This window comes from Mycteria americana, chromosome 5 (assembly GCF_035582795.1).
Source record: "Mycteria americana isolate JAX WOST 10 ecotype Jacksonville Zoo and Gardens chromosome 5, USCA_MyAme_1.0, whole genome shotgun sequence".
Taxonomy (NCBI): Eukaryota; Metazoa; Chordata; class Aves; order Ciconiiformes; family Ciconiidae; genus Mycteria; species Mycteria americana.
The window spans coordinates 68,641,784-68,667,363 of record NC_134369.1 but is presented as its reverse complement, the minus strand read 5'-3'; the positions used below and the strand labels follow the sequence as shown (position 1 = coordinate 68,667,363).

The 25,580-nt window shown below is 41.0% G+C and overlaps 3 protein-coding genes across 23 annotated transcripts in view; 2 read left to right on the top strand and 1 right to left on the bottom strand.

Annotated features, from left to right (window-relative positions):
* Positions 1–244, top strand: part of ARID4A (AT-rich interaction domain 4A) — a 54,194-nt gene extending 53,950 nt beyond the window's left edge. For all 5 annotated transcript variants that reach the window (XM_075503838.1, XM_075503835.1, XM_075503839.1 and 2 more), the window contains one exon: positions 107–244. In XM_075503838.1, coding sequence (XP_075359953.1) covers positions 107–210 — 104 coding nt within the window. In that variant the 3' untranslated portion in view covers positions 211–244. The remainder of the gene's footprint in view (positions 1–106) is intronic.
* Positions 122–19,718, bottom strand: TIMM9 (translocase of inner mitochondrial membrane 9). 10 transcript variants are annotated; one of them, XM_075503846.1, is made up of 6 exons: positions 19,332–19,490; positions 16,705–16,802; positions 16,040–16,245; positions 14,675–14,743; positions 14,241–14,336; positions 9,437–11,478 (listed from the first exon to the last, which is right to left on the bottom strand). In XM_075503846.1, the coding sequence occupies exons 4-6, from the start codon at positions 14,711–14,713 to the stop codon at positions 11,344–11,346; spliced, it is 270 nt and encodes an 89-aa protein (XP_075359961.1). In that variant the 5' UTR covers positions 14,714–14,743; positions 16,040–16,245; positions 16,705–16,802; positions 19,332–19,490; the 3' UTR covers positions 9,437–11,343. The 10 variants fall into 10 exon arrangements, 9 of the variants coding, with proteins under 9 accessions (XP_075359965.1, XP_075359961.1, XP_075359959.1 ...); XM_075503844.1 differs by lacking the exon at positions 16,705–16,802 and adding an exon at positions 15,056–15,138; XM_075503845.1 differs by lacking the exon at positions 16,040–16,245.
* The window catches only part of KIAA0586 (KIAA0586 ortholog), a 78,893-nt gene continuing 72,951 nt past the window's right edge, over positions 19,639–25,580 (top strand). For all 8 annotated transcript variants that reach the window (XM_075503831.1, XM_075503828.1, XM_075503834.1 and 5 more), the window contains exons 1-5: positions 19,639–20,150; positions 21,966–22,045; positions 23,088–23,157; positions 24,407–24,473; positions 25,198–25,375. In XM_075503831.1, the coding sequence (XP_075359946.1) occupies positions 19,853–20,150; positions 21,966–22,045; positions 23,088–23,157; positions 24,407–24,473; positions 25,198–25,375 (693 nt within the window). In that variant the 5' untranslated portion in view covers positions 19,639–19,852. The remainder of the gene's footprint in view (positions 20,151–21,965; positions 22,046–23,087; positions 23,158–24,406; positions 24,474–25,197; positions 25,376–25,580) is intronic.

The following is a 25,580-nucleotide window of genomic DNA, read 5'->3' as shown; positions in this document are numbered from 1 at the left end:
CGTGCCACTTCTTTGCGGTCTTTTAAACAACCTAATAACCACGGAGACCTTCATTCTGACATGTACTTTGATAATCTGATGCTGATCTGTTGTTCTGTATATTCAGTGTCACATACAGGAGCATCCATGTCATCTGCTTCATCAGACACTGGAATGAGTCCATCATCATCTTCTCCTCCACAAAACGTGCTTGCTGTAGAATGCAGGTGATACACATTTCTCTGCCTTGCCAGCAACTTGCTGCCATGGACATAAATCCTGAAATTCAACCACAGAAAGCACTCAACTGGTTTGACATTGCCAAGTATATTCTGTACACACTTCCACTGCTGGACTGTACCTGTTCTCCCCTCCTACCCTCTTCTTTTGTTTAATTTACTGTTCAGAGAAATTAAGCTCATTGGTAACTGAAGGTTGTAGGCACAATGTGACATGCTTGTCATTGTGTTTGTTTTTGTTTTGTTTTGTTAATGCAGAGAAAGGGCACTTATCAAATTTGAAAAGTTATGTCCAATGAAGCATTCAGGTGTTCTAGGGAGATCTTAGAAAAGCAAGTGCACCAAGCAGACATCAGAGTATTATCAAAAAGAACTGAGTTTTACTGCTGCACTTTCACCGAGCTGTACGTTAACTCTTGGTGAGTAGTTCCTCTTTGTGGAAGCACTTGCTATACAGAACTGCCAAAGTATGTGTTCAGCAATGTGCCCAGTTTTAAAGGTGTAAATGGGACAAAATAAATTGTGAAAGGAAGTGTAGTTGACTGAAAACTACAGTTGTAATAAGTCTTCCACTTTTTATAGGATTTTTGAGCACACAATTATGCAAATATTTTAATGTTTATTAATGTTTACAGTGGAATTGTGAATAGGTTTTCAGTGGACTATCTTATCCCTTGGCAAAAATATTTTGTCTTTTTTCTATGTAATTTCAGAGTTTTTATTTTGTTACAAAAAGACGAAAAATGAAATATATAACAACAATGAAGTTATTTAACAAGATTTCTAAAGCTGAAATTTTTGTGTAAAATAAGGTATCTTGCAACTTGTTAAATATATTTATTGAGACATTGGATGTTGTATTTTTATGTATTTTTTAAAATATTAATAAAATTGGAAAAAAAAATCTAGGTTAGTTCACTCTTTCGATAAAACATACTTATCAGTTATGGCTCTTAAGGAGGTTTTATCCAGTAGCCACGCCTGTATTTCAAATGGGTCTGTCTACGTATCCTCCACGACATAGATCTGTAAGCGGGCATCTGGATTAAACTATGACTTTATTTGGAAACTTTGGCAGTCCTAGTACTTACATTGTTTTGAGGAACAAAATTTATCGGGTTGCCCTTAAGATACTTTGTCACAAGTTCTTATGTTTGCTATACTGCCGAATGAATTTATATCTCCCAAAGTTGAGATGCAACAGTAAAGTAAAGCAACTGTGTATGCTTTGTCTGTGGATTGTCCCACAGACAGATACAGTTTGTAAATAACTCTTCCAAAACCATGTATTTAAAACAGTTTGCATATACATTATGTATAAAAGTGATTTTTTTATCAATTTTTTTATTCATGTTTGTACATTGAAAGGGGTTCTTAACCCCTTTTTCTGTGTTTAATATGCTGTAGAGTAATAACATAGATGCTCTAGACTGTATATCAGGATATTCTGGTTCACACGGCAGAAAGTCAGAACGAAACACTAGTGATGGCGTAGCATTACTAAAATTGATGTTTCTTGAAATTTCATTTTACAACATTTGTCAACTTGTGATTCCAATTCCTTCCATTTTCGCAGAAAATTAAAGAAAAAGTACTCTTGTAAATGCACTTTTTCTGTCTTTTCTTAAGCAAAGCAGAACTATTTCAATGTAAGATAAATATGGAGCTCACTAGACAGCATTAATAAAGGCCATGTTTTAAACATAGGCTTTATATTCTATTTTTATTTAAGTGATTGTTCTTGTAAATGTCTGGGCTTACCTAAATAGGAAAATTAATCTCCATAAATTGTTGTACACACTTTTTTCAGAGCTAACTTTTACTGTTAATCTTACAATAGCTATGAATAAAAAGCAGTACTCATTTAAAAGGAAATAACATGGGTCACATTTTCTCAGATTATCTTCCATGTTTAATATTTGCAGAAGTAAATTTTAAATCCAGTGAAATAATAGGATTAATTATATTTTATGCAGATATCGAACCCCTGTCTACAAACTGTGTGAGATCTTAAACAGGCATATACACACACTCAACATGCACAGATGATGGATGAGCTCTGAACCGTCTGTACTTCAGGATAGATGTTCACCGTGTGTACACTGACTGCTTCTCCTTATCTCTTAGGAATGTTTAGAATATTGCATGGAAGACTGAAGGTATGGTTCCATGAAACATGGAAACCTGTTCTAACAGAGGGTTGCTCCTTGACTTGGAGAACTTGCTTCCTTACTTCCTCTGTCCACCTGCTTACCTTGCACTAGTAGTCATCAGACAGACAGACAACCAGCCACCCCCCCATGCCCCCCCAAAATAACAACTGACATTACTATTCTGGCAGAAAACTAAACCTGCGAGAAAAGGTGGATGACTCTCTGCCAAGCCGTTGGCAAGGCCCCTAGCATGTTACTGATTTCCTAGTTCTATCTTTCTGGCAAGAAGCGTATCTGTTAAACATCTACTGAATAATCTGGCTAAATGAGTTTCTTATGACATTTAAAAATACCCTAGGGAAAAGAAGATTAACTATATAATATGGGACTATCCTGCACTTAAAAGGTGAAATCAACAAGAAACCCTAGGTCTTTTATTTCTAACTTTACTGTAATCCCCTTATTTCTGCTTTGTTTGTGTCTTCCAATGCCTTGAATGAAAGTTTATGCTGTTGAGGATGCAGTAATTATGATTATACTGAACTGGGATTTTTATTTTTAATAAGCGATTAGGTACCGTGTGCAAGAGCAATCAAAAATAAAGCACCCTCTTGGCAGGTTTCACGCTGTTCTCCTGCCTTCTAATCTTTTACAGATTTTCTCAAAACGATATATGTTATTTCAAGCTTGCTTAGGAGGTTAAAAAAATATATAATTAAGATTATGGGATCAAATGCTGTTAGAACTGTTAAAAAGACCAGGGCTGTAAGAGAATTCAGACTCTCCCCCCACCTCCTGCAATTGATACAAAGAACTGTCAGATTTGTCAGATGTATTATTTTTGTATTGGCATATATCTGAAAGCTGGAAAAAACTTGAAACATTTGCTTGCAAGGACATAAGGTAAGAAAAGATTAATTTCCCTACTTGTTTCAGTTTTTACTTTCTTTCCATAAAGTATACCAGCTACATGTATACTAATGAGTTTTTATTTTCTCTCTAATGTGTAAGTTTAGCAACACCCAGTTAAATCTCCACTTGTTTCTGGCTCCTCCATCAGATTGCTTGTGTTTGAGAAACCTTCTCTTGCTTCATCAGTTTGAACAGATCAGGCAGGAGAAGCAAAGATGTCGGAAGAGTAATAACAGGCCATTATTTCAACAGAGGTTAAACAGATTTACAGTAGTAATTAGTAGTGAAAGAAAAGCATAAAAAGGGCAAATAAAAGTGTGTATCTTCATGAAGCATAACGTATCTGACCTTCACAGGGAGCAGCAAAGACCTTTAATTTGAAGGACAGCAGTAGAAGAGAAAAGGTGATTAAATCACTTCTTCACTTTTGTGGTATTTTGCACAAATTCCACTTGAATCCAATTTTTTTAAAGGTGCAGTACTAGAATAATCTAGGCAGAAATTTTTTAAATGCATGCATGTTCTCATTTTACATGTAGGGAGCCACATAGCAATGGCTACCAAAATTACACAGGATGGCTTTGATGGGGAGCTGGAAAGAGAATCTGAATCTTAGGATTGTTAACTCCTGTGTCTCGGTCAGGCTAGCTGCTCTTGAGAGAGCCTTCTCTCTCCAGATAGGTTTGTCAACCAGATGGAATTACACATTAAAAAAATGAATATTCTTATAAAATGTTCTTCTTTTCCCTGTTAAAAATATTCTTGGATAGCTGAGGCAGCCAAATGGGTTTTCTGGGCAGCATTGACTGGAATTCTTTTACAGCAGTAAGTGTAAGAAATGCTGTTGTTTTCTTTTTAAGAAAAGAACATGATTGGTTTGATCGCTTGAAACAAACCTGAAAGATGAGCCAGAAGACAGATTTACAAGCTGAAACAAAAGATGAGAGTGTTAACAAAAGTATGTCGAGCTGTTTACTTCACTGTGCCCTTGCGTTTTGCAGATACTGTGCACTAAAATCTTGGTTATTTTTACTTCTCTGTACTTGGGATTTTATTATTTGCTACAACATGCAGGATAAAGACTACCTCTGGAGACGTAAGGAACATAACAAAGCAGTGGAACCAATGGGGATGTTGCCAGAGACTGACTCACTATAATTCCAGTGCTTAGGAAAAAGACATTTTATAATTGGCTCACACTATTTATCAAGCTGTTGCCCTCAAATTTTGAGAAAATCTGTCATTCTACCACATTATCTTCCACCAAATAGGATGATTTTTAAGAGGTCTCTGGAAGAGTTTAAAATTATTCACCTTTATTAGTCACCACTAAGTAGCTAGTATTTATTGGGGGGTGGGGGTGTGGTGCTTGTTTTGGAAATCTGTGAGTTCCCCAAATTCCACAAGCATTTATTAGTCTTGTCCATTGCTTTGGAGGAATACGTACATTCAATTTTTTGTGTTACAGTGTTATTGGTCTGAATACGTGCTTGTTTTAATGCAGTTGAGTGGTGGATTTTGTGATTAGTCACAGCCCAGTGACAAATACTGCATCGTCATTAAAAGAAAACTGAAAAGATAAGGCAATCTTAATTGTGAAAGCAGACTGTTTCTCACCCTTTCTAAGAATAGGACTTTTCTGGCTTCCTCTTTCTTTTTAATTATCTCAGCCCTATTTATGTTGCTATTCCTGCTCCTTCCCATTTTCAGAGAAATCCTACTTTCTGTTTCGGAGCAGGGCTGTACTGGCTGGTTCTGCTTCAGGTCTGCGACTACCTGCTATTTATATTAGTTAACGCTGTTACGCTGGTGCTTATCCAATAGTTTTCAAAGGTAAAAAAGGGTCTGTCTTTGCTTTCTGACACTTGGCTTTAATTCTCCAGTACAGCTTACTCATTATGGAAAAAAACACGGAAGCATTGCGATGCTTACTTTCTCTCTGTTTCATTCCTTGCCAGCAAAGAAAATCAGCACTAGAGCTCCATTACAGCTGTGAAAACCTGCAGGTTGTTTATCGGTAGCATGTTTGCTTAACTCTCCCTCCGAGCCTTGTTGGAGAAGGACACAGTTATGTGTTATTGGCAACGTCTCTCTCTTTCCCTGCTCTTCAGAGTAACCCAACAACATTTCCATTCCAGCCCTGTCAGTGTCTTCAGCTATTTCTGGACTACTCCTCGTCTAATCCCTCATCTGGGTACAGCTTGACCTAATTTGCCATGATCCTGCCAGCTATGCCAGTTACGTAAGGAGGGGTAAGATGTGGAATTTGTATGAAATACTTGGTTAGATTGCACAAGGGTGGATTTTTTTTTTCTTTTTAACAAGTCACTTGTTTACGTGTGTGCGCAGCTTAAAACCCTACCTCTTGATGCTCATTCATTTCCTGCAAATTACTTCCCTTAGGAATGGGTAAGGTTTAAAGCTATTTAAAAAGAAAAAAAGAAGAAAAAAAAAAACCCAAACCCTTGATTCCTTCTGCTTACACTCTGCTTCCCACCCTGCAAGTGACTACCATGTGCCATCCCAACAGCTTTTGCGGGGAGTACTGCTTTTTATAGTCAAGTCCCTGATTAGCCTGTGTTAGGTCGGGTCTCTCACAACTGTTTTCTACACTCTTCATTCTTTTTCATTTCAGTTTATGGCCCTGTCACAGCGGTGGCTCCAGCTCTGCTGCCTTCCCACAGCCAAATGCCACGTCTCGTGCCATGGCTGCACCCTGACACCTCTGTCACCTGCCGCCACTCACAGCACTTCGCTTCCCTCTTTGAGACATCCTCCCTATGTGTCCCGAAGGCAATAAAAACCTGTAAGAAACCTGTGGGGTTTTTCCTTTCCTCCACATGCACTGACTTCAGGACCTTCCCTCCCTGGGCCCGCCCCACACAGCCCGCAGGTCTGTGGCGCCGCAGGTCCCCACGCGTGAGGGGTGAGTTACCCTGCTCAGGGGCGGGAGCTCGGAGGCAGCAGCTGAGGGGTTGGCAGCCACCCGGGGCGTGCCGCCCTGAGGCGGACAGGAGAACCCGCCGCTCCCGCCGCCATCGTGCTGGGCCCCACTGCTGCGGCCGGCGGCAGGGAGGTGGTGGGCTGCAACCTCCCTCAACCACCCACGGAGGGGATCCCCACGAAGGGCTGGTAAGCCTGGGGGTCAGGACTGGAGTCCCACAGCTCTTCTCCTCAGGCCCTGCCTCTATCCCCAGGGGATCCATGTCCTCTGTGGGGCAGAGGCACTTTCTCCCAAAGGTCAGAACAAGCACACCCCTTTCCTGCTGATAAGGTGGGAAGGTTGGAGCATGCCTTGCTGCAAAGGAGGCTTGAAACCCTCTTCTCTCAGCCATGACTCAAAACAGAGTTCCTGGCAGGTCCCTGGGGCAGCAGCACACACAGAAATTTGACATGTGAGGGGAAGAGGGTCCCTAATTCCATATCCTAGTAAGGCCAGGATCTGTGAAATACAGAAATAGCCACCAACTGGATTTCTACTTTGATTATTTGAAATTTAGATAAGCTCCCCTTTGCCTTACGTAAACAAATGGTGATATGTCAAGTACACTACCTTAAATATTTACACAGTAAGCTCAGCTCCCTCAGCCATCCTCTCACTTTCCCTCAGAGGAAAGTGAGTTACAGAATAAAAAATTTTAACCAGCCATGGCCTGTTGAAGCATTGTATAAATGTAGACTTTTTTTTTTTTAAAGAGTGATTTAGGGTCTTTCATGTCTTTGTTACATCTGTTTCTGTATATGAGAAATCCTGGGAAAACAGACTTGACCATCATTTTACAGTCCTGAACTACTAAGGCTTGAATGTTGAATGTTCCCTGTTGTGCCTACAGAAAGAACCTAACACCAACATGCTAAGGAGGATGAAGTTAAACTAAAACATAATTTAAAAAAAAAATCTAGTATTTAGCAGAATTTTAACTTTGAATTCTTTTAATCCTGTCTTCTTGCAACTCAAGGTGCAAGCATGATGCAAGCTTAGGTGTCACAAGCTCTAATTGCTTTTACAGGTTTTAGAGGCTCATTCAAGAAGTTTTGGAGCTGAGCTTAATGGACTTCCCAAGATTTGAAATAGATTCCTCTATGCTGTGTGCTTACTTCCTAACCTAGCTACCAGAAAATGCTGAAAAAAGAGCTGTTGCTTAAGCTCCAGTTCTCAGAGTTAGGTATTTAAGAGTCCAGAAGAATACCTCCTCCCCTTGCAGTCACAACCACAATCTATCTCTGGGCATTAGGTATTTAACCCACGCTTTCCTTACAGAAGATTACAGTTGCATCCTTTCCTTGCCTTCCAGACAAGAGCTCAGCAGGGGTTACAGAAATTGGGACTTTGCCCCTATCCTCGAGAGAATTCAAGGAACCGCCATTATAATCGTCCAGCTGATTGATCCGGTCACTCTGCCAGTACCACCAATGTACAGGGCAGTCTAGAGCCAGGCTCTTATTTGACCTTTCCTGTTGAAATCGTTGTGTTTTCTGTAGGGTGACTAGTAATTGCATGCTTTTCTAGGATCAGTGTTCCTGTTGCTGCTGCAATGAGTGTCACCTCCAGATGAGCATCTGTTCACTAGCCCAGTCTCATCAAGCCAGTTTTTGCCAGGCTGCACTGCTGTTGCCTTCTCTCCCCTCCCACCTCTGCTCTGGCTCACTTTTTTCACAGCTTTCCTCAGCAGCACTCCATTTTTCACCTTTGCCCCTCCTTCCATCAGAATTGGTTCCATTCCTGCACCTAACCTATCACACTTCATCAGGGCAATTCACATACTCTTCCCCCACCTTACCTTAAATACCATTGCCTTCCAGTTAGGTTCCAGAGACTAAGCTGTATTCTCATTTTTATTCTGATTTTCAGCTGTGCATTTCATTATGCCATGCAAACTTGAAGCTATTCAAGAGGAGGGATAGAGAACGCTCCAGATTAAGCTAGGTCATGGAGGTTAGAATACTCCACTGGCAGAGAAAACACATGGCCTTACTTGCCTTTGTAGACATTCCCAGCCTTCACAGTGGACATCCATCCAGGCACTGTGGAAATACTGATTCTTGCTTTTGCAGTTAAATATTTTTGAGAATTGGGTGCTGGGAGATCCTGCTCCAAGGAATAAAGACCAGCCGCAACACTTTGACAATACATGCTGATAAAACGTGTGTGAGAAGCACTGAAACAGTTTGTGTCATGAATCATTCTCAACCCAGAAGTCCTGTTAACAAAGTCTGTTTTCTGAATAACGTGATTTGCACCAGCCATCAGGATGTGCTAACTCATCAAGGAAGCAAAGGGAAGTCAAAGCTCAAAGCAAGTTAACCTTTTAAGAAAGTTTTCACTGTTGCTTTCTGCACCACTGGATGCTTTAGTTACATGGATGCACTTTATTTCCAAGCTAAAATATATTTGTATCATCTGTCTTCAGTCAGTCACCTGGATTGAAAGATCACAACATTTTTTGAGTGAAATAGAGCTAGGACAAAACTGGTCATGCAGAAGAGCAAGCCAGTGACTCCATCCTTACCTGCATCTTTGTGCAGTAGCACTGCAACTTATTTTCCACTCTAGTTAGCTTTGAAATAGTCATAACTAACAGGCACATCCCCAAACAAACTACAGTCACTATAGGCACATTGCTCCTGTGGAAGTCAAGATTTTTTTATCTGGCCAGCTTCATTTCAGGGTAGCAGCTATCAACCCGACACTCATACTTCCAGCAACACTTTTCATCCCACCTATTTGTTTAGTGAGCATGGGGAGAGGCAAGTGGATGTGACATCTAATTAGATTTTAAGAATATATGTTTTCCCTGGATAACAGTGGGTTAAGGCAACTTTAAAACTGGAGTAAAAGGAAACTGGGGAACCCGAAAGTGAGGAATTTATTAACTAAGTCCCTCTAACACTTGCTTGACCTTTTGTACAGTAAATCTGTCTTAAATTTTTTAAACATCTTCCTACCCTCAAACCCCAAACACTGAAACATGAGGAAAACCATGATTTTTTTTTTTAGTGAGGGGAATCACTTAAGCCCCAAGGAGCTTTGCCCAGAAGAGATGAACATCCTCCAATCCCATCACTTAAACTCCTCAGTCACTTTTCTGAGCAACTGTTCTGTTTGCACACTAAGATACAATGGAAAATGGGATCATTTCCATCATACATAACTTCCAAATGTTTAACAAAAAGACTGCTTTAAAGAAAGCCTTGAATCTTTACTATGGATGTATTATGTCTAATTGGCCATAACATTTGTGGCCAATTGTAGCAAACAATCTAGACATTATTAGCCTCTTATTCCTTTGAAAAAACAGGACACTGGAAACTTGCTGCCATGTTTGGGCTCTTTTTTAGCTTTTACTATTTTAGAGTTAGCTTTTAGCCATCTCCAAGGTAACAAGGCATGGGCTATGTAGGAAAGAGCTGTCATACGGCTAGTACAAAAACACATGTAATGAGACCATAGGAACATGCTTGTTTCTTCCACCTTTCAAAGGCATACAAACAGATTTCTGTGGAGAGCTGGGGCAGCTTTAAACAGGAGCAAGCAGAGCAGCATTGAGTGCAAGTGGCAGATATACTGTGCTGCAGCTAGGGCCTAGTAATCCACAGCCTGGACAGCTGAGAGTTTGAGTAGTAAAGAAAAAAAAAACCAGGCAGGAAATTGTTCTTTCAAACTGCTGCTGGAAATAAAAAGCTACAGAGAAGGTAACAACAAAAAAGCATATAGGCAGGCTTCCTGCCATTTCTGTTCCTTGTTGTTGCCTTTCTAGCCAACAGCAGAACCTGGCAGCTGACATGTAATAGCTTTGTTTCAGTCTTCATCACTTGAAATATCAAAATCGATATGGTAATCCTGATGTTTAGTTCCTTTTGCTACTGTATTTTATTAGCTAGAGCTAAAGTAAAATGTGCCTGTTAGCTATCGTTCTACAGTACTAACAATCTGACTGCAGGATTTCAGCTATCAAGATCCTTTCAAAGGACTGGTGTTTTTTCTAAACCAAAACCACAACATCAGAACAGGTAGCTTCCACAGACTTCTCTCTGTACTCATCCAGCAGCAAAAAGACATCATTTTGTGCATACCTTGCACTTTCTGTTGGCATTCACACAATTAAAGGAGAAAACTGCCAGCAAGCTCAGTGCCTGGAGTACATCATGCTTGCATCAGGCAAGGCAGCTGGGTCTGGAGGACCCCTGGGGTTCCCCGAGGGAAACAAGGAGTGCACAGAAGTTGCCTCAGGCACAGGCGCTGCTGACAACACACTCGTGTCCCTTGTAAGTGACCTGGTGAAGCATAAGGCAAACATAACCAAGGGATAAGCTGGCAGAGCATCCGTGCCTACCTGAGCTCATTAGTTACAGCAGTTGTCTGCCATTTATAACCACCCTTGGCTTGATACTCTGATCATCACCATCAAACACTCCAGGAGAGTTGGAATGATCACAAGGCTCTGTCAGGGTGGCTCAACAGAAGTTCTTCCCAAAGTAAGAGAAATAACACATTCACAAATCCCCAGCTGCTGAAACAAAGTCACTAATTCTGTTACCTGTCAGCAACTGAGAGCAGCAGCGAATGAACAGAACTCTGTAGTAGCTGAGGAATGAGACCACAGCAAACAAAACACTGCTCTCAATCAGTGTCCTAAAAATGTGTCTTTGGAAAGAACATACATACAAGTGTGCAGTTCCCATTGATTTTACTTGAATTAAATAAAAAAAAAGTGTATTTCCCATATTACACTTTTCTTTCATCTGAACCACTCCTAGCAGAAAAGAAGTGTAACCCTCCCACCCCCCTTTAAATTTAAACATACCAGTCTGTGGGCCCTGGAAAAGTTTGTATCAATATTACTCCATTGTAGAGTGAAAAGGGCCTCAGAAACAGACTCCATTGCCAGTCCACCCCGACTAACTTCTTGTTTAACCCTTCATGGTTTCCACTGTCTGAACAGCATCTAGAACTCTCTTCTGAGTTGCTGGACATACATCCCAACAGTAGAAAATCCAAAATGTATTCTTGCCCAGTGAACACTGGCACTGCTTGTAAAGTCTGAACAGAGTGCTCTTCTCTAACGAGGCTGGCCAAGCAGTCCTGCTTTAGCTGCCAGAGCTTCGTTCTGCTGAATGTGGTACTCCTGAAATCTCATGGAGATCCTTTGTGTCATTTTTAAATACTTCTGTAGGCAGTGGTCCGAGCAAGTCATCTAGAGGAAGAGGGAAACAGAAGGCTTCAAACAGTAATTAAAACACTTCCCCGAACAGGCCCTAAAACACAACAATATACAGGGATAAATGATTAGGTGACTACACCTCATATTCTGTGTTAAGCCTCAAGATGAGGGCCTAATTGTGCACAGCCTCTCCGTGCAGTGAAAAATGTGAAGTTTAGTGTTTGAGGGATGTCTGAAACATCTTTTAATACTCATTCTCATATGAAAGTCTTCACAGAAAACATCTCAGACCTAGGAGATAGTACTGTTTCATCCTTGGGCTCCTCTTGTGAGATTGAAATATATAAAGCATTTTATTTTGCAATAAATACTAAATCTATTAAATTAGTATCTTCTTTTTTAAATTCTCTTTACAAACACATACTATGTTTGACAGCCAAATACAGTCTACTCTGTACTGGCTCAGTTTAGCCTTTTTTTTGACCTTGTTCCTATTGGCTCTATCAGCATTCTTGTACTTGCTTGGTTAACCTTCACAAAAGCAACCAGAAGTACCAAAAGTACCCTCTGAAGTCCTATCAGTCAGCTGGACAGGGAAATAAATACCAGGGCCTACTCCACCCATGGTATTATTTTTTAAATTTAGAGGGGGTTTTGATTTTTTTTGATAAATTTTTAAATTTAGAGAGTGTAGAGAAAGAGTTATGAGATTATTTCCGAGCAACAGTTCTACCAATTGGCTATTCTGTATCATGGTTCTAAACCTTTCTATCACTGTAAAAGTTAACAAATGTAGATAGAAAGGAAAGATGACCACTTTGCATGATTACTAGAAAACCAGAAGTTGCTTTGATTCTGCTCAGTATAAAGGGATGTGAAAAGCAGAGGGGCTGAAAATGAACACAACAAAAAAACCTCATGCAGCTCTGCACACCACCCACCCTTCTCTCTCCTTGACCTGGCACCAGCTATAGCAAGACCTGTTAAGCAGCAGTTAAGTCTGACTAGGAAACAAATTCTGGAACTACCCCAAGCCACTTCTCCCAGAGGGCGTGGTATTTGTGATATGGTGCCCTGGGGAAGTCTAGACTTGCAGTGCAGACCTGCTGTAGGGAAAGAGGTCAGAAGCTGGTTTTTTTTCAAATGCAGAATCTCAAAGGAGATTCAGGGAGGTATTCATCTTAAATACTTAATAAGAAACTACAACTTTCAATAGAAACATAGGATTTTCCATACCATATCAGACCAGTAGTCCATCTGGACCAGTGTCCTGTTTCCAGCAGGGGTGAGAGCCAGATGCTCTGCAAGAAACCCCGTAAGGGATAATTATGGACAAAACTTCCCATAAGAAAGTTTCTTCCTAGCCTCCATCATTAGCAGATGGCTCCTGTACTGCCGGACATGGCCTCTTTGCAGATCACAGAAGCAAAAAAGAAGCAGATCAGAACCTAAGAATATTTTTTTCTATCTAAATAATCTTAATTCCCCTCCAATGAGCATTCTTTGGTTTTGGATCCCAGGTCTTTAATTAAAGACTATATGAACTGATACTTTTAAAGAAATTCTGGTAACGCTTTGGGTAGCAGAAGAAAGAAGTATAATCCTCTACTGGAAATCAAATACCACCCCAGAAAGGTAAAGAGGTTGTGCCACTAACACTTCTGTCGGTTCTGTTAACTGACACTCCTTGTATTGTTCAAGCATTCAAAATGAGTTGGTACAAGACAGTAACAAGACCTTATCCAGAATAACTCTGACCTCCTGTAATCAATAAGAATTCCACTAAAGCAGATGCAGAGAAGATCAGGGAAACAAGGAGTCTGCCTTGGGAAGCTAACAGAGCTTTGTTTAGCACAGCAAAACAAAAGCTGAAAGAAGACATGATTTTTGCCTGTGCTGAGGAGTTAAACTCCAAGGAGGCAGAAAATGGTCAAAAACAATGGTTAGTTTAAAACTTCAGGGTTCCCCCCCCACCAGCAGAGTCAATCAAAGGTTATTAGACTTTTAACCAACAAAGTTACAAGATTCTGAAACAGCATCTCAACAGGAGGGGAGAGGCAAAAATCATGCAACTAATCTTACCAAGAGCTTAATCTTTTTTTGCAGATGACTATGTGATGGAGCTCCCTACAATGCAGAGAAGTGGATTTAACAGCCAGAGCTTTGGAGGCCTATGTTTCTATGTCTCACTACAATGCAGGGAATGTGGGTAGGTAAACAAGTATTTCAGTAGGATTCTACCTTCAAAGAACAAGATGCAGGCTGTAGGTGGGCAACTTCCATGTCCATAAAGATACCGCCCATCAGAAACTGAGGCACAAGAACCTCCACTGATAGCTCAGAGAAGGAAACACACAGAATTGCAATAAGCAGCTAATACAGCGAGATCAGGAAGATTCCCTCTGGGTGTGCATATTGAAAAGACAACAACGATGAAACCTCAAGAGGTCCTAGCCCGTAGTTTGTCTGTAGCAGATTATCTAACACATCAAAAGCAGTTGGCTTTGTTTGATTTATTTTTGTAAAGAGACTGTTAGGGTGCAAAGAAGTATTTGTCATCACCTTTGGACATACTTGCAGAAGCAAAACTACAGACAAGCTATTTCCCTCCGTTCCACTAACTCACTTCCTTTCTCACTTGGAAGCTACATGCCAGACACCTGTACTCCACTAAAGACTGCTAACTGGCTTTTTTAGCTAGGTGAAAGATCAAAACTGTAGTTGCTTCTGAAATTTGAGTGCTACACAGCAATTCTACCAAAGGGTCATTAAAAGCATAGGAAACATTTACCTACCTCTTCTGGTTTAACCTCTCTGCTAGTGAAATCCTTTATGCAATCCAGGAAGCAGTTTTCTGTAAGTTTATTGTATGTTCCAAGAAACTCCTTGAACTATAAATAAAAATTGAATAGACAATGAGTATTAAGAACTTAATGTAGAAATTTTTTATGCACAGCTGCATGGGCCATCTGGTGACGCTAACATTTAAAGGACAAGTCACTAGAAACATTTACTATCAGTCAGAAGATTTCTACACCAAATGCTGCTAGTACTCAAATAGGATACTATACTGTGTCTGTCAGTGATCAAGTGTTTAAATTTTGGTTCCTACAGAACTACTCGGATAGCTTAAACGTTTTGTCCTTCTCCATGCCCTAAACGTTTTACTCCACATGACAAAGTTAACATAAGATCTTCAAAGCCACCACTCATGAATACAGCATCTTACCTGCTTGATCTGATCAGATTCCGATATTTGTCCAGCCATATTCTACCGCCTGTGATGCACTCACCTATTCTAAAGATAAAAGTAGAATTTCACACAAAAAGTATACATATGAACTGCAACATTTTACAACAGAATGGAATTGTATACGTCCTTGAAGTGTGTTTAAATGCAGCTTTGCTAGCAAACTTTCAAGCCATCCACTTCAAGGAAAGTTATCCATTTGAAATGTACTCAGTTAAAAGAACACCCAAGATAATTCCAGGTATGAAACCTTCCCAGATCCACCTGTTAACTACTGTCCTTTAAACACTTTTTAAGCATTTCAAACAGTTAAAGTGACTTAAAAAAAAAAAGGTATTTTATAAATGCATTCAAACTCACAAAGTAGAACTAGGGCAGAAGTGTGGGGAGAAGCAAGCAACAACGTTTTCTAGCCCTATAGTTTCAGTGACTTTAGATGTCATCTGTAAAAACAGTAAGGAAAAAAGGCAAGCGTGAAATGGCAGCCACGCTGAATAGATGCAGCATAAGCCAGCTTGCATCAGAGAAGCAGACGCCTGGTTTCTACGTACCTGCATTTGCACCAAACACTTAAACTAGAGCAAATGTTCTGGGCATTGAATATGGTGAATTAAATCCAAGAAAACATGGAAGAATAAGAATGGCCTTAAAGGAAGTGAAGCAGACAAAGAAAAAGGGAAGAATGAACAGCCATGGATCCAAGAATTAAAGCAAGCATCCTCAAGGAAGACTCACATTCCTAATCCAACACAGTAAACAAGTTAAGGCTTGAAAGCATCCCTGCAGGTTTCCTAGGAGGCTACTGAAAGCTAGTCTTCCTTTTCCCTTAATTGACATATTATTAAGACCTATCACAGATGATAATGCAAGCTAATATTACACACTGACGAGAACAAGATCCTTCAGTTTAATTCACATCAACTCATGGAAGAAAAATTAGCACTGAAGTGTAATCACTTTGTGGAAAAAGTTCATTTAACCCTTTAGAAAGAGCTACTTATAATTAATCTTGTATTATGCTTTGCCAAGTTTTGAGCAAGACATTAATGTTTTAGAAAGCTTAAACTATTCCAGTCTCTCGGCAGGGTGAACGGAGAGGGTAAGCAAGCCTTCTGAACAAGAACAAAAAGTCATTAATAATTACTTCTACAACAGAAAGAAAACTAAGCAACTAAAAATAGCACTATGGAGCTCTCACAAGCATGCACTCTCCCTACACCCCCTCACAGCAGCAGAGTAATTATAACATCTGCCTCTTAACATTACACTTTATCACTACACAGAAAGTCAATTCAGGGATTGGAGGTAAAGAGCACATATGATTCTTGAATTTAAGACACATACCCCTACAACCAAGAATTCCTCGTGGGTAGATAGGTCACACAGGTTACTATTAAGGAGAGCCTACGGGATATGGTTGCTCAGAAGAAACAAGGCATTACTCAGGTTAACGTAAACCTCTAACTTGTTTTAGGTGAGGTGGACACAACTATCATCTGGGACAACAACTAGTGAAAATGGATAGCAACTCCACTTTCTCATTTCTCAGCCTGTTAGAAGCAAAATCAGTGACAGTTCTATAGTCAGTTTAGGGAGATTATTAAACAGAGTTAAAAATCACAGAGAACAGGAAAGACTTTTGTCCTCTCCCAGGCACAGAAAGCTAAAAGCGTCAACTGTCAGTGCCATTTTCTCACACTCAGTATTGCTTCATTATGCTTGTTTATAACAAACCTGATCTTTTGTTCTCCTGTGACTAGTCTGGCAAGCTTAAAATTACAGTTTTACTGAACTGCAGTTCCACAAAGCTTTTACCCTTGCGCTTGGGAAATAGCTCTAATTTAAATCAGCATAGTGGCACCATCTGATTTTAAGCATCTGAAGCACTTGTCCCTCTACAGGCATTTTACACTTTCCACACAGCAGGCAGTGAAATTACATGGCTCTACTGCACCTCTTCAGTAGCTAGAAATTACAGGCAGTTGCCTTAACATCTAAAAATGCACTACCTGAACATTCCCAGGAATGTACGCATCTGGTTTATTCTTTAAGTATGTTAAATGTATCATTTCAAGTTTTCTTGTTGCTTGTCCCCTTTCCCTCCAGCCTGTGAAACAAGCAAAAAAGCCATGAAAGAGCCCATTACAGGGCTTGGCATCTCGACTAACACAGCTTCTTACTTAGCTGCTCAAACAACTCCAGCACGCTACAGGTTTAAGCCTACGCAGCCTGGATTATGCTCCTCTGGACTAAATGTGATTTGGAAATTCGGCATCACACTTTTAAACATGTCACACTGAAGGAAGCAGATATCTCTAAATAAACCTCTGCAACAAGGGCCACGTGGTCTGGATGTGCTGGTTCACTAGGAAAGCAGCAACAGTTGGGAAGTCTCCCTTCTTGAAGGGCCCTGGAGCTCTTCCAAATAGGTTTTGATGTTCTAAAGAGACATTCTTTTAAGATAAGCCTCTCTGAGCACAATCAGCAGTTAAGGATAACTTGGTTTTGATTCTTCATACTTAGGCATAATGGGTTTTCCATCCTCTTTCCAAAGATAATAAAGGCTTTAGCCTATTCAAACCTATTCTCTATGCAAGATCCATCCTGCAAGATCCAGCTCCCAGCCCTGTTTTAGAACCTGGAAAATGCTTCTAATATTTCCTTCTGCTGCAGCTGCCACTCCCATTGCCATGGAAACATGGAATCACTACAGAGTGACAGCTTTTTTAAAAAAGCTAAAGCTGGTTTATTAAATATGAACAGTGATTAGGTTAAGGATTCCTAGCCTACCTGGGTTAATCATCTATCTGTTTCTGTGGCAGAAGGAACAGGAGCCAGAACTACGGAGGTCAGAACTCTTCTAGAACTTCTGACACATGGCAATACAGCTTCCCCAGCGGTATCTACAGACCTTCGGAAGCAGAGGGCTCATGAATGTAACTCCTAAGCACTAATAACTGGAACAGAGCTTTTGATTATCATTATTGTACTGGTAGGTGGCTGAAAAGCCTGCCGCCATTTAACAGCATGGAGTTCTTACAGGTGAAACATGCGCTGTAAACTACAGTGAGAAAGTTTTTTTTCCACTGATGTAATCAACATTAGTGTCTATTACCTAATCTTGAGTCAACAGCATCCTTTCCCATGGAAACTAAACAACCCCTGTGTTTTGGGCCTTTTTTTTTTCCCCAACGAGCCACATTTTATTGGGGGAGGGATCTGTGGAGAGACACCATAAATCTGTCACACTTGTTATCCTGATTAACAATCTGAATTAGGTGTAGGTATGACCTACTCTATACATACAAGGCTGCAATTTTTTTTTAAACCTTCACTTCCAATTGTACACACAGAACACCACACAAGTGTTTCTGTATGTGTGTAAGAGGGACAGAGAAAAATAAAAACATCACATCAAAGAAATGTGTCCAGATAAGGCACCCACTGCTTGCAGAGAAAGTGGGTTTTTTTATAGTTGGGAATTACTAGGCTAGAACTTGACTGACATCAGATTAAAAAAACCTCATTGATTTAAAGAGCTCTTTTACTGAATCTAATCAAACTACAAATACCTGTGAAACCAGCAGGCTGCTAAACTAATCACATCAAATTCAGAACAAGAGGCAACTTAATACTAAATTCACAGTTCTGCATGCCTGGGCAACCAACCCTCTGTCCTGCACCAGCCCAGCGAGGCAGCAGCTATGGCCCTGCTGGGAAGGCAGGGCCCAGCTCTTGCCCACACCCAGAGCGGGTCTGGCCGCTCTCCTTCAGACTGGTGCTCGCAATGTGGTTACATGAAGGTTTTCTTCTTGCTCTGCACACTACAGTCAGCCTTCAGAGGCACATGGGGAGATGAGAAAAGGACTGGTCAGAAAGTGGCTGCAAATACGATATACCTGGAATTATTATAATTCATGATCTCATGGCCGTGGGACAGACTCTGCTCTGAAGAAAAAACCATCAATGGTAGAAAAGGTCTCCTAACACCAAAGGCGAGTTAGCACAGTAAGTCTGAAACCAGACACCCCAAGAGCCTCTTTGAACAGACTGAACACACACAAGGGGTTCTCTCCTGAGAGAAAATACCTATTTTTCCACAGGTGGTCTCCTACTTCAGTTAGATTAGGCCTGGCTGGTACTTGTGACCCAATAAGGTAAAAACCTAAGCCGGAAGTAAAACAAATCTCACCTTAATTTTTTTTTTGTTTTGTACTACATCCTGCAGTTCTTCCTTTCAAGGGCACCTTGAGTTTCTCTGCCCAGGGAGGTACTCGCCGAGCCCAGCCCCAACCCAAAAGACCCAGCGCCCGCCAGGCCGGTGCGGGGACACGAGCCGAGGCAGAGGCGCCCCGGCCCTTGGGCCGTGCCCGAAAAGGGACGGGTTTTCCTTCACCCAGAACTATTCCGCCCCTCCTGCCCCGCCTCCCCGTCCAGCACCGCCCGGTAACGGCCGCACCTAACGGCTGCCCCCGGCCTGCCGCCCTCCCAATCCGCGTCCCGCAACGCCGCGCCTCACCGCCGCGGGGCCTGCCGTGAGGCGGCGGGGCACGGCCGCGGGGCCTCGCCGGGCCGCCCGGTCCCTCCCGCCCGGAGCGGCCCCCTCAGGAGCAGCGCCGCCCGCGCGCGCACTCACCCGCAGCGCCACGAGCCCGCACCGCGCGGGAGGGGCAGCCCGGCCGCAGCAGGCCCAGCGGCGCCGCCGATTCGCCACGCGGCGAATCAGCGAACGCGAACCCACCGACAGCTCCGCTCTCCTCCCCGAAGCGCAGCGCTCTTATCTGCCCCCCGCGCTGCCCTACCGGAAGCGGGAGGGGCTCGGGCGCATGTTTCCTTCCGGACACTATTGAGGAGCGGACAGCGCGCAGGCGTGAGGGAGCGCAGACGGGCGCTGTTGCCATGGCAGCGGCTGCTTCCGGTGCGGGCGGCGGGGAGTGGCGCGGGCCGCGGCGGGGCTCTCTGTCCGCCAGGCCGCTGGGGAGGGCAGGCGTGCCCGGGACGCGGGGGGGAACCGTTCCCCGCAGCCTTCAGGCCGCTTGCCCTGCGCGGGGGAAGGCGGCGGGGCGGTTGCCGCCGTAGCTCTCGGCCCGCAGGGACAGCCTCCTCGTCAGAGTGCTGCTTTTGGACTCCCTTCCAGAGCTGCGTGATGAGCTCCTTATGGAAGCGGAAAGCAAATCCAGCCTCAGCCAGGACTCCCTGGCGAGTCTCACGGCGGGCGACGTGCTCATTCACTCCACAGGTGTCCACAGGGAGAAGCCCATTGAAGCTGTGGCAGGAGCTGGTGGCCGTATGAAACAAGTGACGATCGCTGTCAAGAAGCTGCGTGGAGCGGCTTCTCCCTGGCAGGCAGCTGATGCGGCTGAAGACGGAACAGCCTGCGTTCCTCCAGCCTTGTTAGCGAACAGGGCTCCGTGGGGGGAGGTAACCCCCAGTACCCCCCGCAGAGCGGCACCAGGTGCGTGATTTACCGTGGGTGTTCAGCTTAGGGTTGAGGTAAAGTCACTGTGTGGTGTTTTCAGTCATGCACTAGTTTTATAATTAAGGAATTTTTGCCTTCTGGTGCTTGCAAATATCAGCACTCTTTCGAAAGTTATGTTTGTTTGTTTGTTTGTTTGTTTTCCCAGACTCTGTTTTGCACACAAAAAGCAACTTGTGCAGGGTGAGGTGGTCAGTCAGAGCTCCGTTAACAGAACCCCAGTCTGGACTCCAGATTTGTAGTCCAATTAAATTTGGCAATTATCATCTTTATCAGAAAAACTATGGCTGTCATTGTGATGTTCACAAGCATACTAGGCAGGAAGGTTTTAGGCAGCATCAGCGGATGAAACAGTGTACGTGGGCAGGTACCTAAAAGAGAAAGTTAAGAAGATTGATGCCTTTCCAGTCTGTCACAGTTTGTAATGCGGTTTGTAGCTCATCTTTTTAGGCACCGCATATATCTCTTCAGTTTTATGCCCAAAGTATAGTTAGCAAGCGAATCTGTGCCTAACAGAATATTGCTCTTGCCAACAGACAGCTCTGAGTAGTCCCAATATTTGGGCCTTCTTTATGTTTTGATGGAATTTTGTGAATTATTTTGTGGTTTTATACTGGAAGAGAGATCAAAAGTCTTTTAAACACTTCTCCTCTCTCTCTGCTTCATTAAAGATGATTTTTTACTGGAGAGCTTGAGCTAGTAGATGTTCAAGCTATAGCTGTACAAGCTTGCCTTTTTAAAGAAGTTTATTGGACATTTGAAAGGTAATAAATATTAAATGTTGGAAGCAGGCATTCTGAGAAAGTAATTCAGCTCTAGTCTTTTTGAATTTGCAGAGTTTTTGCAGGTTTTATGGAACAATATGAGTTTCAGAGCTGGTCAGTTAAACAACTATTCAAAAAACTCTTAGGAAAAAAACAAGTTTCCTTGCTACCTACCATAATTTTAAATTTTACTTGTTAAAATTATTTTTCTTCCCTTGTAGTCTTGGAAAACAAACAAACCAACCCTACCCCTCTTAAACCCCACCTGCTTGACACAAACAACATATACTGGTCAACTGCCTGTACCAAGGAAGCTCACATAGCTGAGTAAACAATATGAAAAAAATACATTGCATCCTTTTCTGTAATTTTTTTAAAAGCTATTTGTAGTAGTATTAAGTAAATAATTTTAAGTCTTTTTTTAATAGACTGAGACTGTAGTGATGTACCATGTACTCTTCAAATTCAAAACTGACACAGCCTGTGCGACTTATATAATCAGATAGAATATTCATTTTATTTCTTTAAAATACATATCAATTACAGTCTTTGGAGTTTGGGGAAGGGATTTTAGTTTTTTGGGGGTCGAGCTTCAAACAGCTTCAAAAGAGGATATTTTTATAGTGTTAGGAAGACATACTAGTCTCTCACATAACTACAACGTGTACTGTCCTCAGTGTCCTTCTTCTGTAAGATGTGTTATCATATAATTGTCTCTCTAGACAAGTAACTTTCTACGTTCCTATGATCTTTAGACTTGGATTTGAGCTAGACATTATCGACTTTTTTAATGCTCTGTTTTTCAGAGACTTTTTCGTATATTGTAAAACAAGTCTATAATCCAGGCTTACAGAATTCATTAATGTTTGTAAGCTTCAGCTCGATGGCTGTGGTCATTTGTGTTATGAAAGTCATTACGTTTAGATGTTCAAAATACAGGCAGAGGAAATGTTGAGACTTGGGTTAGTCAAGGGATACTGAAAATGCATAACAAATCATTATGATCACAGTAAAACTGCTTTTATTTCAGGAGTCCCGAGTGCTAAAGGATGTCCAGAAAATCTGCTTTCAGTAGAAAATTCTACAGAGCCCATGCTTTTATCACAAATGGTAAGAAAAGTTACTGGTGCTTCCTGCAATCCCGAACTAAGAGAACAGTATTTTTCTCACAAAGTTGTAGCTTCTGTAAAAGCATAGCAAATCTTTGGCTCAGCTTCTGCACAATAACTGTGCAGCTGCTTTCCTCTTTGAGTTGCTGCTAATGTGGTATTAATGGGTTGTTCTTAAATTTTAGTGTAACTCTTCCTTTGAAAAGGCAGTTACACATGGCACAATATTTGTCAAAAACCCTAACACTTTTTGTAGTTTTTTTTTTTCTCTTCATATCATAGATAATGAAATGGACATTAGTTTATGTGGAATTCTTTAATACTTACAATTACATGGCTTATTTCCTTTTGATTTGTTTGTTGTGCCTTACATAAAGTGGAAACTTGTGCCTAGGGCATCCATATAGTGATAAGCATGCATGAGGATAAAATTAACCTACGCTGTGAAACGATTGCAGCAATGTCTCTACATGGCTCAAAGTAGACCTAGTGAGCTGAACAAAAGTCTCAAAAAATATGGTGGAGTACTCCACCATCAAATAAGGTTAAGTGACAGTTTTTTACCTTCCTAACTTGCCTTTATGACTCCTCATAGACTTTGATTATTCATGGATTTCACTTCAAGAAAATTCAGCTCTGTCCCTTCAGTTCCACAGTCAGTGTTATGAGTGCTTATTTCTGTGTGTATGGGTAGTCCTGAGTTGTTTGAGATTAGCAACTTTTATAAACTTAAACATGTGCAGTTTCACTACTGCTTCTTTGGCCATAAATGAGGAGAATACACTTAATCAGCACTTAGAATATATACTTTTAATTTGAACTGTGTTTCTGGGGTTTTTTTCCCTAAAACGTCATGTGAGTTCTTGACTACAAAGTCGAGATGATTCTGCAGTAGAGATCTTAACATGTTTTGTTCTAAGACCTTCTCTTAGTGTGTGGAGATGCTTACGTTTGTGTATTCAGCAATTCCCTCCACTTCTAAAATTTTGGCCACTGATACCAGAGGCTTTGATGTATGCTTTTCTGCTCTTCTTGTTCTGAAGGATTATCCTAGAGACACTGCAGTACAAGAAGGTCCTTCATTGCTACTGGAAGATAGCAGAAGACCTAAAGGTAAGAGACATCGATGTACTGATACAGTCCCTTTTTTGTAACAAAACTGATTAATTAGAGGAAAAGGGAGCTTTAATTTTATCTTGGGTATTTTCTTCAGTATAGAAAATTTTGAGTGAAAATATTCAAAGGTTTCTTTGATAAAAAGATGATAATTGTAATTTACATTCTTAAATTTTGCAAATTTTACTTCAGTCTTGCTGGCACTACACTAACTTATGTAGTTCTTGTGATTAACTAAGAGGGACTTCTACCAGTGCACGAGAATGTTGAGATTCCTTTTGCTATTCATGTCTCTGAATAGAGAATTTTGGGGGGTAGGGGACCTTGTTTGGATGCATTTTCCTGTTGTGAGTAATTGTACTACAAATTCATATTTTTCTGCAAGCAACCTACACCATAAAAAGTATATTTTTAATCCTTAAGAATCTAAGAAATCACATTGTTGATGCCTTTTCCTTTAAATTCTGAATCTGCCAGTCAGTTTCAATCAGATTTGGGAAAGTGAAGACTTTTTAAAGAAAGTACACTTCTGCAGGTTTCTTGGATATCTGTGGCCTTGTAGAGGAAAGAAACACAAATCAATACCCCCATTTAAGGCCAAAAATCAATACTTCAGTTTCCTCTTCTGTGCTCACAGAGGCAGCAGCAAGCTGGCTTATCAGCATGTGTGTACTAGCTGTGTGTAGTCAGCAGTAGCGAAACACCGAACCTGCCACATCTTGGGTTGTTACTTCTGCCCAGCAAACACTGAATGAAGGAGAGCCTGCAATCCTTTTAGCATAATTTAAAGCTATTAAGAATATTTGTTGTAATTGATGATGACTGTGGGGAAATACTAATATCACAGTTCTTTTTTTATTATTATTACATTTTTTTCAAGTTAGAATTTGCAGGGTTTTATTGAATGGGTTGCTGAGCTCAAGTTACCATTTGTATGGCATTTTTCCCCAAATTTTATGAAGGTAAGGTATTGTCATTCTCACAGCATACCAAAATAGATTTTATTGATACCAACATTCAATACTAGATAAAACTGTGTCAAATGAAGCCTACCCTTACTCTCATCGTGATTTAAGTCTGCTACTTAGTGAAGGGAAACAATTTGTTGTTGCAATAGATCATGTGGTTTGTGCATGCAACAGATTCTTTGCAGCAAAATTGTACATGTTGTTGAAATATGTACCTCTAAAATAGACATTTTGTGTCAGTTAACCCGACAAAGTATATTTTATGTCCTTCCCCACAGATGATGTTTTTATTTCTCAATATGCTACTGGCCAGAAAGAGGCTTTGAGAGCGTTGTTAAAGCAAAAGTAAGTATATGTTGTTGTTAGTGTCTCAGCTGTTCTGTTTCTGTACAGGTATGCTACTATACTACTTCTTCAGCTTCTGCCAAAATGCATAGCTAGTAAGGAAAAAGTGTTCTTTATTGTTCTCTGTTAGTATTCTTTTTCTGTCTATGAAGATGTTTTCAGTTTGTTTTATCATTCAGAGCTCACTGGAGCTCTGTCTATGAAGATGTTTTCAGTTTGTTTTATCATTCAGAGCTCACTGGAGTATCTTGTTCATTTTATGTATTTTTGGTAATGCCTTTAGACTATTTGAATTAATGATTTCATGATACAAGAGTCAGGCAAGATCTGCTCTGATAGATAATTCATTTCGTGCCAAAACAGTATAATATTTTTAAAGACAGATAAGGACACATGCTGTTTATCCATAGGCTGGAAATCTTGAAGATCAGAAATTTAGTTGGACCTTGCTACTAATACACTGAACTTTGCAAAATACAACCTGTAAATATGTTCTTTGTTGCAGTTGCAGAAGTGCCTTTTATATTAGAATCTGTAACATAATCCTGAGAAATTTCCCATGTCATGTTAAAAGATGAGAATAAAATTATTTCTGGGTCATCAAGAGCTTCAAGGAAAAATGCTTATATAAGTAGTGATACCAGTGCTGCATGTGGGAAATCATTTGCTTGGAGGGGATATGGAGAAAACAATGCTTTTTACAGGCACTTGTTTATTTTTATAGAACTCAAAATACTCCTGTACTTAAGAAGGTGAAGGTACAGCTCTTAGGAAATGCCTCCACAGAAAAAAAGGAAAGCATTGGTCAAGACACTAGGTCAACACACAAGGAAGTTGATTCTGCAACAACCATCGCAGCAGCAACTGCTGCTGCCATTGCTACTACAGCTCCGCTTCTTAAAGTAGGTAGCTTGTGGTAATATTAATTCTTTGTCCACTTAAAATAGTAGATGTCAAAATGGTTGGTAGTAGAGCCAGAGAGACTGAATGTGTGTGTGTACTGTTTTTTGTGTGTTAGTAATCTCAGACTTACTGACCAATATACCAGAGAGAACTAATTTGGATTTGGCTAACTGGGCAAATGGACAGAGACCATTTGATTTATCT